This window comes from Haliotis rufescens, unplaced genomic scaffold, assembly GCF_023055435.1.
Source record: "Haliotis rufescens isolate VD_foot unplaced genomic scaffold, xgHalRufe1.0.p SCAF_8, whole genome shotgun sequence".
Classification (NCBI taxonomy): domain Eukaryota; kingdom Metazoa; phylum Mollusca; class Gastropoda; order Lepetellida; family Haliotidae; genus Haliotis; species Haliotis rufescens.
This window is the reverse complement of record NW_025964372.1, coordinates 26,325,061-26,335,054: the sequence shown is the minus strand read 5'-3', so window position 1 is coordinate 26,335,054 and position 9,994 is coordinate 26,325,061. Positions and strand designations below refer to the sequence as shown.

The 9,994-nt window shown below is 43.8% G+C and overlaps 1 protein-coding gene across 1 annotated transcript in view; it reads left to right on the top strand.

Annotated features, from left to right (window-relative positions):
• The first annotated feature begins 1,780 nt into the window (after positions 1-1,780).
• The window catches only part of LOC124143450 (DBH-like monooxygenase protein 1 homolog), a 15,748-nt gene continuing 7,534 nt past the window's right edge, over positions 1,781-9,994 (top strand). The window contains exons 1-2 of the mRNA XM_048389756.1: positions 1,781-1,933; positions 9,569-9,770. Of these exons, the coding sequence (XP_048245713.1) occupies positions 1,896-1,933; positions 9,569-9,770 (240 nt within the window). The 5' untranslated portion in view covers positions 1,781-1,895. The remainder of the gene's footprint in view (positions 1,934-9,568; positions 9,771-9,994) is intronic.

The window sequence follows — 9,994 nt, the reverse complement described above, 5'->3', positions numbered from 1 at the left end:
CTGCATCACTTCGGGCTTTCCTCCCACATTAAGCAGACACGCCGCGATATAACTGGAATACTGTTAAAAGCGGCCTTAAACCCAACTCACTCACTAAATTTCTGCCGAAACAGCTGTGGAACTTCTATAAATAGACCACTGAAAATCAGCGATGACTCCAGGTGTTTGCAAAAAACATCTCTGGGATCATCTTGGGTGACAACGTTCAAACCTGGTGAACACCCTTCAATAGCTGGAACGCGTGTTATTAAGTGAGGTGAAGTTGGGTTTAACGTCGCGTCCAAGATTATTGCACTTATATAGCGACGTGCATGCACGTGTGTGTGTGTGGCTGCTTGTACTAGTCCGGACTGATGCCGATTTATAGTGCTAGCACACTGAGATACCATGCCGCAGTTTAACATGAATACCCCACTCAGACACGGTATACTGACTCCGAGCCGACCAGTCCTTGTTTTAGCCCTTTAATGCCGAGCGCCAGACAGGGTAACAACAAGTACCATCTTTTAACGTCTTTTGGTATGACGCGGCCGGGGATCGAACCCCGGACCTTCCGCTCTCCCGGCGGACGCTCTACCACTAGACCACGGAGGCGGTCAATCTCAATGGAAGTGTCTCTGACTGATTTTGCAGCATAAAACATCAGAGATAATAAGAATCGGTATTGATCTCTCGCGTTTTGTTTAGATCACGGTTCTCAGTTCGAGGACTAGTATTCCTACCATAACTTTGGGATGTCTTGAACTCGGAAAACGTCTCCAATCCCTAGTAGTGTTTATCTGTGATTTCCTTTGTCACAAAATGAGATGATTGTCTAGTATGTTTGAAAAGTATTTCACCGCTTGTCAGCTTGTTGTGGGAGGAATGCCAGAAGTGATACCCAGCACAGGTATGGTGCTGACAAGCATAGAAACATAACCAGGGCGAATCGTGATTCGAACCCGCGAACATAGATGTCTGTCTTATGGGGCCTTTTACACAGGATGGCGACCTTTGTGCCTCCCGTGTGCGACCATAAAATTTGCCAGGTCGTCGTTGGAGGCTCAAAGGAGGCAGAATGGTTGCCTAGGTCGTCCCAAGATGGTACACAGGAGGATCAGACATCGCCATGGACGCCATGATCGCCGTGAAGTGTTGAACATGTTCAAAACAGTCGCACAAAGGTCGCCGAGGAGGCTGGTTGCTCAAAGGTGGATCAAAGGAGGCAGAAGGGAGGTACCCGCAGAATAAAGGCACAGCGTTCGCCCAATGGTCGCCTGGTAATAAATGCGTTCTGCTGAAATATTTTCCCGTCTATAATGGCGATGCTTCTGCCTCCCTTGTGCCTCCTTTGGGCGACCAACAACGTGCATTGAACGATGGCTGTGGCGACCGCCGTGCCTCCATCGGCGACTACGGCAACCCTTGAGACACAATGGCAATGCTTCTGCCTCTTTTCTGCCTCCTTTGAGCTACATGTAGTGCCTCCTCAGCCTGCCTATACATAGAGGGCTTTTACCTGCAGTGTTTCACTGTGGTTGCAGACGCTGAACAACTCAAGCAGTTACTGCCGAACAACTGATTTCAAGGAGCAGTTACATAGAAACATGATTTTCTGGGTTCAGGCGACTACTGAGCGTCCTGGCCAGTTTTTGATCGTTCAAAGGTGGCAGAAAGGTCACAGTCCTGTGTAAAGGGGCCTTAATTGAGCCGCCTTGATCAAGTGGGACACCTTTGCTCCCCAGTACGCAAGAGTACGACCCCCGCTTCAGGTACATGAACCAATATGTTATAAGGACAGGCATGAATAGGAATCGGCTTTGAGAGCTATGTGCCTACCGAAATGTGTCACCTATTCACAATTCTGTACACGTATTTCACAACCTAGCTTGAGCATATATAGGGGTACACGTTGAATGTATGTCATTCGTTTGACTAGCACAGCCGTCATGGGGTAAGTAAAACTTTGTTCTGTTGAGTTTGATCGTTTTCACACACACTGAATATGGGAGTGAAGATCAACACACATTTGAATCTAACGTGATGTTTACGACAGCAAAGATACTTAGCATGTCATAAATCCTACCCATGGCAATATAGTTCTTGAATCTTGAAACACGGGACAAAATAAATTGGAATGTCTACCCTTTATCTGGGATTTTCGTCATATTGAGCAATGACGCCCTCGAATTGACCAGCGCATGAGTGAGAGAGTGAGTTAGTCGGGTTTAACGTTTCTTTCAGTTGAAGCATGTATCACGGGGTGTCATCTTGGTATTGGAATAGGTGCGATGAAATGGGGTTGAATGTCTCGTTTAAGATTATTACATTCAGAAAGCGAAGGGCATGCTGTGTGTGTGTGTGTGTGTGTGTGTGTGTGTGTGTGTGTGTGTGTGTGTATGTGTGTGTGTGTGTGTCTTGATGTACGATTTGTTTAGTGCAAGCCCACTGAGATTCCATGCCGAAGTTTAACATGACTACCCCACTCAGACACGGTATACTGACTCCGAGCCTACCAGTCGTTGTTTTAACCCCTTAATACGAGCGCTAGGCAGGGTAACAACAAGTACCACATCTTCAGGTATGACGTGGCCGGGGATCGAATCCCGGACCATCCACTCTCCGGGCGGACGCTCTACAACTAGACCACAGAGGCGATCTATTGTGGGATCATCTCCTTGAACATTTATCATTTTGTTGAAACCCACGAGCAAGGGTGTGGTGCTGACAAATATAGAAACACATTCAGCACTAACCGGTATTCGAACCTAGGATCATAGGTTTCTGCCACGTCAAAGGGACACAAATCTGCACAAACAATCCCCACGTGATATACCAGTTTATGTAAGTGTCTGTTTCAGGGTGTGTGTGTGTGTAGGTATGTCACAATGTTGTATTTACCTTAAACCTGGCTTGTGTATATAAGGGGTACAGGCGCACTGAATACAAGGCATTCGTTGCACTAGGACAGTCATGATCGGGTAAGTGAAACTATATTCTGTTGAATTTGAGCATTTTACACAAAATAAATATAGAAGCGTATACAACCGCATCGTCATATGTCCTTGCGGTTGCAATGTATTAATAGGTCTTCAGCAACCCATGCCCGTAAAAGGCGACTATGCCTGTCGTAAGAGGCGACAAACGGGATCGGATGATCAGACTCGCTGACTTGGTTGATGATGCATGTCATCGTATCCAAATTGCGTATACTGATGCTCATGATTGTCTGGTCCAGTCCATTATTTAAAGACCTCCGTCATATAGCTGGAATACTGCCGAGTGCGGCGCTAAACAATAAACGAACAATATGCAATATATTTTACTAATTTTACAACACCGGAAGAAAACCTTTGGACGTATCATAAACTTAATTTGCATCGTTTTTCAAAATGTGATGAATTATGACAAGTTATACATACTTTTCAATATACTAGTATTAGACGAGAGAGAGAAGATTAGCCTAAAAAAGACTAATTTCCATAATTTCAAGAGAACACAAACAAGGCGCCAGACCGTGACTGATGCTGAATGTTATTTAATTTACTTGACATCACATTATACTAAGTCTATAATTAAAATAACTTTGGTTGAAGACTTGATCATGTTCAAATAATTCAAGAGAACTTGCTGAAAACCCTTTTCGACCACCTCGAGTCATTATTAACATTCAGAGTTGTTATATGTTAAATAATGTAAATGTTGAAAATGAGTGTCACTTATATGAACACATGTGACTATTTCCTAGACGTGTTGCTCGTTTCTAATATTTTGTTGATAACGTGACCCAAACGGAACCCTTATAATTTTAAAACATTTGTATCGTAGGTATGCCGAATACAGCTACTTGTACGTGAACAGTTTTCAAGCAAAATATGTTCAGTTCCTCCTCTCGGAACAAGTAGCATGTTTTGAAACTGAATATTCCGTGCCACCCACAATCACCCACATCCACCCTACCCCAGAATATTGAATGGTCGGTCACTGTCTGTCGTGTTTGTCCAAGGGTGATTCAGTGCGTGCTTATATGTATTTCTGTTTTGGACATCTTCTATACACTTGTGTATACAGTGTACTTTACAAACAGTTGGCTTTTCGAGCGTTACTCGGACACCGTCATTTGACTGAACAAATACCATAGTCAACGTCATAAATAAATTATCATTAATTGCGTTGTTCGTTGGTTTTCGTATGTATTCACAGGTTTTTTTAAAGTAACCTTATAAAACTGCGGGGTTATATAAAAATGTTTATGTAATTGAAATTTGAAAGAAATGTTGTTAAATTTGATCATGTCCATTTAACAGTCACTCATTTTGGCAACAGTTTGTAAGAAGAGATGTGGTTGGGTAATTGCGTGTAAAAATATATTGGTTCAATGAAGACTGGGGAAAGAAAGAAATTGGCAATCACATGACCCCTTACCATGTTTGAAATGTTTTGATTTTCAAAGATGTTGACACACCCGTCAGTGGTTGTGTATTATGCCATTTTTTAAAAAAAATTTAAGCGATATTATATCTTCAACAATAATACCACGTAGAAGTATTCTTTTCCTGCTGACTAAGCGCCTGTACAGTTCAATTTCCCGAATATAATATCCCAACTTCAGATATTTTCAATTGAAAATCAAACATATGATTAAAATCAACTGAGGGGTATAGTTTCCTAAATTTGCTCCTTAGTTCATGTTTGTTTGTTGGATTGTGCCGCAATCAGCAATATTACATCTATGTCATCGGCAACCGATGCTTGCCATAAAAGGTGACTATGCTTGTCGTTAGAGGCGACTAACGGGATAGGGTGGTCAGATTCAATGACTTGGTAGATGCATATCATCGTATCCCAATTGCGTGGATCGATGATCATGATATCAATTACTGGACCGTCTGGTTCAGAGTCGATTATTTACAGACCTTCGCCATATAGCTGTAGTATTGCTGAGTTCGCCGTCAAAATACCCAAACAAAGAAACAAACTTTCCCCGAGTGGACTCCGAGTCCCGAGTCACCAAGCAAGACAACCCGATCCATTACATCGATTTTAATAACTGGTACCAGTATTTAGTGACTTCTTATAATTCGGAATCCACACGGGTCAAGTGTTTGTACTACAGACTGTGTCACTGGACCATACACCTTTTGCAAACATCACCTAAGCGTCTGTCAATGAATCTGTTGGTTGTTCACAAACACACTGGAGCAACTATTTTACGCATATCACGCTGAACGGGTAGCCCGTATACAGCACTGAACTAGTTTAATATTTGCTATTGATCTATACCACTAAGGTAAAGGGCCCCCCTTACCACGCTTGTGCTTGTAGCGTCAATCTCTACCCATTGACAGGGTTAAGCCTCGCTCGTGAATAAAAGGTTACAGCCCTGGCGAAGCTCTTATGTCGTGTGTGTGTGTGTGTGTGTGTGGGGGGGGGGGGGGGGGGGGGGGGGAGTAGGCGGGGAGTCATCTAAGGCACCGCAATTCGATAATACCACGGCACGCCAGAGAAACCTATGATTGTGGGTTCGAATCCCTGTTCACCCCGATTAAGTTTCCAGATTTGTCAGCACCATACCCGTGCTCGTTGGTTTCACCGATGTGGTAAACGTCTGAGACCTACATCAATTCGTGCTTTCCTCCCACATTAACCCAACACGGAATACTGTTAAAAAGGGCGTTAAACACAACTCACTCACTCACTTATGTTCAGGTAGTGTAGTTCTGTGGCAGTATGTACTAAGTCAAACTCGACACCGCCACAACCGGACAGGCGGCGCCTTATGTGTGAACAGTTGCGTTCCTTAAGACCTCCAAGTAATGAGTTCGAATCCCAGATGTACCCTGATACTTTATCAGCACCATACCTCGTATCCTTCTACCTTTTCTTCAGCGGTAAACGTCCACCACATGCGTCAAAATAGGTTTCTACCACATTAAGTCAGAACTTGGCGGTGGAGTAGCGTAAGGACCAGATCACCAACACTACAGGTGACCGACCACGCAGTGGAAGACAAAGTGTCACCACCAGGACATCAGGTTCGTAAGATTGTGCGACAGCATCTTCAAGATCGTTTTGTTACTGATGCGGAAACTGCTCGACAGACCATTGAGACACACCAGCGACACATTAGTGCGGACACCGTGCGTCGACGATTGACGAGCAGACACCTCCACTGTCACAGGCCACACCGAGGACCAATTCTGAAATCACGTCATCGCCGAGACAATCTTCAGTGGGCAACACAGCACCAGCATTGGCGCCACCAGCAGTGGAGAAGAGTCCTCTTCTCAGACGAGAACCGTTACTGTATCTCAACTGCAGATGTCAGACAGAGTCTAGCGACGCCGTGGGTAACGTTATTCAGATGCTTGTGTTGTTGAGAGAGACTCGTGGGGTGGTCCGAGCATCATGGTGTAGGGTGGAATTGGTCTTGCACAGAGGGTCTGTCCTGTGGTCTTCCAGAACATCGGTCCAGGGAGAGGCAATGGTGTCACAGCAGCTCGGTACATTGATCAAGTCTTGAGACAACACGCCAAATCTCATTTGGCATGTCGCCGCAACCACGAGTTTCAGCATGGTAACTCCCATGCCCACACTGCGAGAGCAACAAGAGACCTCCTCCAGCAACTGCGTCAGGCGTTCCTCAGAGTGTGGGCTCAAGTTCCTTTGGCCTTCATCAACCGCCTCATCGATTCCATGTATCGACGTTGCTCGGTAGTCATCAATGCACATGGCGGACACACGAGATACTGACTTATGATGCCATTTTCTCAGAGACTAGTGTTGTGTTTCACTTTAAGGTCATTTGACACTTTCATTTCAACCTTGATGATTAGTTCTGCCAAGTTTCATCTTTTTGATATGGCTCAAAGTATGTTTACAGTGTTTGGACAAATAAGGTTTCTCATATATCTATCCATGGTGACGTTTCTTTTGCGGATCAGTATAGTGTGGTAGCTGTTCAATTTAGTTGCAGTTAATCCATTTTCTGATTGTTGTTAGTTGTGAGTGAGTGAGTATGGTTTTACGCCGCTTTTAGCAATCTTCCAGCAATATAACGGCGGGGGACACCAGAAATGGGCTTCACACATTGTACCCATGTCGGGAATCGAACCCGGGTCTTCGGCGTGACGAGCGAACGCTTTAACCACTAGGCTACCCGACCGCCCCGTCAGTTAAGAAAATACTGTTAGGTATAGTTTCATTTAATGACCCCAAGTACTTTCCGATCATAAACGTGTTACTGATCGTCACGCTTAAGAAAAATTTGACTTATTTGCGAAGCCACTCTAGCTGCTACTAACAGACATTGTTAACTCCGGATAGAAAACTTACTCACTCACTCGAGGAACATTGCTTTCACATTGATGACAAATGACGAAAGTGTTGTCATGGATGTAATGGGCTTTCAATTCACTCATCATCCACCTTTTAACCACCTTTTACTAAACGGTTAACATACTACGGTTATATCGAACTCGAAGGGACTACTAATTTTAGTTCGTAATAACCGTAGTTCGTTATAAGCATATATGCAGTATATATATATGTACAACAAATGAGCAGTACTAAAAAATAGGTTCGTTGTATCGGTCAGTTCGTAATAAGCGTGTTCGTTATAAACATACAGTAAACTACGGTTATAACGAACACAAATGGACCACTAATTTTAGTACGTAATAACCGTAGTTTGTTATAAGCATATATACAGTATATTTACAACAAACGGCTTGGACTAAAATTAAATTCGCTATATCGGTCAGTTCGTAATAAGCGTGGTTGTTATAAACGTAGTTTACTGTAAACCTAATAATGATCACACACATTTACTTGTCATGCTATAATCTATATACAACTCGAACAACGGTAATATTTTTACAGCAACACACATTAGTCTTTAAATGTAAACATTAAACACAGTACATGGTCATTTGATATCCCACACTATTCTACGCTTTCGAAATGATAGCGACAAAACCCTATCCCTATTCAAAAGAAATATCTGCTAAAAGCAGAGTCACTTGAACGATCCCTACTTTGTCACGAGCTTATGTTTATGAATCACCATCACATAGTCACATCACGTATCCCCACTCACAGAGTGTGTTCCTTACTTAATGTCCTCCTTCACTGACCTCTCATATACCTCACTCACTGACCTCACTCACTGACCTCTCATATGCCTCACTCACTGACCTCACTCAATGTCCCCCCCCCCCCCACCCCCCACCCCACCCCACCCCACCCCATCACACACACACATAACTCACGCGCTATCCTCTCATATTTGCCTCACTCACTGACCTCACTCACTGACCTCACTCACTGACCTCTCATATATGCCTCACTCACTGACCTCTCATATACCTCTCTCACTGACCTCTCGTATATACCTCACTCACTGACCTCTCATATACCTCTCTCACTGACCTCTCGTATATACCTCACTCACTGACCTATCATATATGCCTCACTCACTGACCTCTCATAAATGCCTCACTCACTGACCTCTCATATATGCCTCACTCACTGACCTCTCATATACCTCACTCACTGACCTCTCATATATTTTACTCACTTACCTCTTATATTTGCCTCACTCACTGACCTCACTCACTGACCTATCATATATGCCTCACTCACTGACCTATCATATATGCCTCACTCAATGACCTATCATATATGCCTCACTCACTGACCTCTCGTATATACCTCACTCACTGACCTCTCATATATGCCTCACTCAATGACCTCTCATATATGCCTCACTCACTGACCTCTCATATACCTCACTCACTGACCTCTCATATATACGTCACTCACTGACCTATCATATATGCCTCACTCACTGACCTCACTCAATGTCCCCTCATATACCTCACCCGCTGTCCTCTCATATTCCTCACTCACTGACCCCTCATATTCCTCATTCACTGACCTCACTCAATGTCCCCTCATATACCTCACTCGCTGTCCTCTCATATTCCCAACTCGCTGTCCTCTCATATTCCCAACTCACTGTTCTCACGTATACCTCACTCGCTGTCCTCGCGTATTCCCCGCTAGCCTCTTAAATTCTTTACTCACGTACTTACTCAACTGTCTCAGGTATACCCAAATGACCTCACCCAATCAGCAATATTCCGGCTATATGACGGCGGTCTGTAAATAATTGAGCCCGGACCAGACAATCAAGTGATTGATATCATGAGCATCGATCTACGCAAATGGGAACGATGACGCCATCAACAAAGTCAGTGAGTCTGACCACCCGACTCCTTAGTCGCCTCTTACGACAAGCATCGTCGCCTGTTACGGCAAGCATGGGTTGCTGAAGACCTATTCTAACCCGGATCTTCACGGGTCCCGTGACTTAAATACTGTCCACAGCTACTCAACATCAAATCCAAATTAACGCCCAACCAAATGTATTTATGCGGATTTATGCTATAGATGTAATAATCCCTAAATCAACAGTCCAACCTTTTTTCAAACCAAAAAACATGTTACTTTTCCACAGCATCAGTACATGTAGGCTTGGCAACGATTTAAATCTACCGAAACCAAAATATTTTCATGCTATTGCCAGGACGCTGACAATTCTACTGCTGCTTCTCGGGACGTGCGGTGTGTCAGGGTATGGCGAATACCGGAAGCGCCTTCCAAATGGAGAGCGGGTTCCACATCCTTGCAGAGCCAACTTGTACTGGCATGGTCTGGGTCACATCAACGCTCTTGGAGGTGGAAGCCGAAACGACTTTGGCAAAGACTTCGCTGCCCACGGACACACGGTATGGTACTGATAATAGTATTAGTTAAAAACTTTAGTATTTCTTTAAATCTAGCGACCGATGGGTGTATATTTTTAAATTACAATTGAGCAAAATAATAATAGTCTTGTGTCCATCAATCGCAAAATGCAACATTCCAACTTTCATAAAATTATGTTCACGATGTTTTGTATTCTGTATTTTGTATTTTGAATACACAATGCCATTTAGAAAGTGGCCAAATG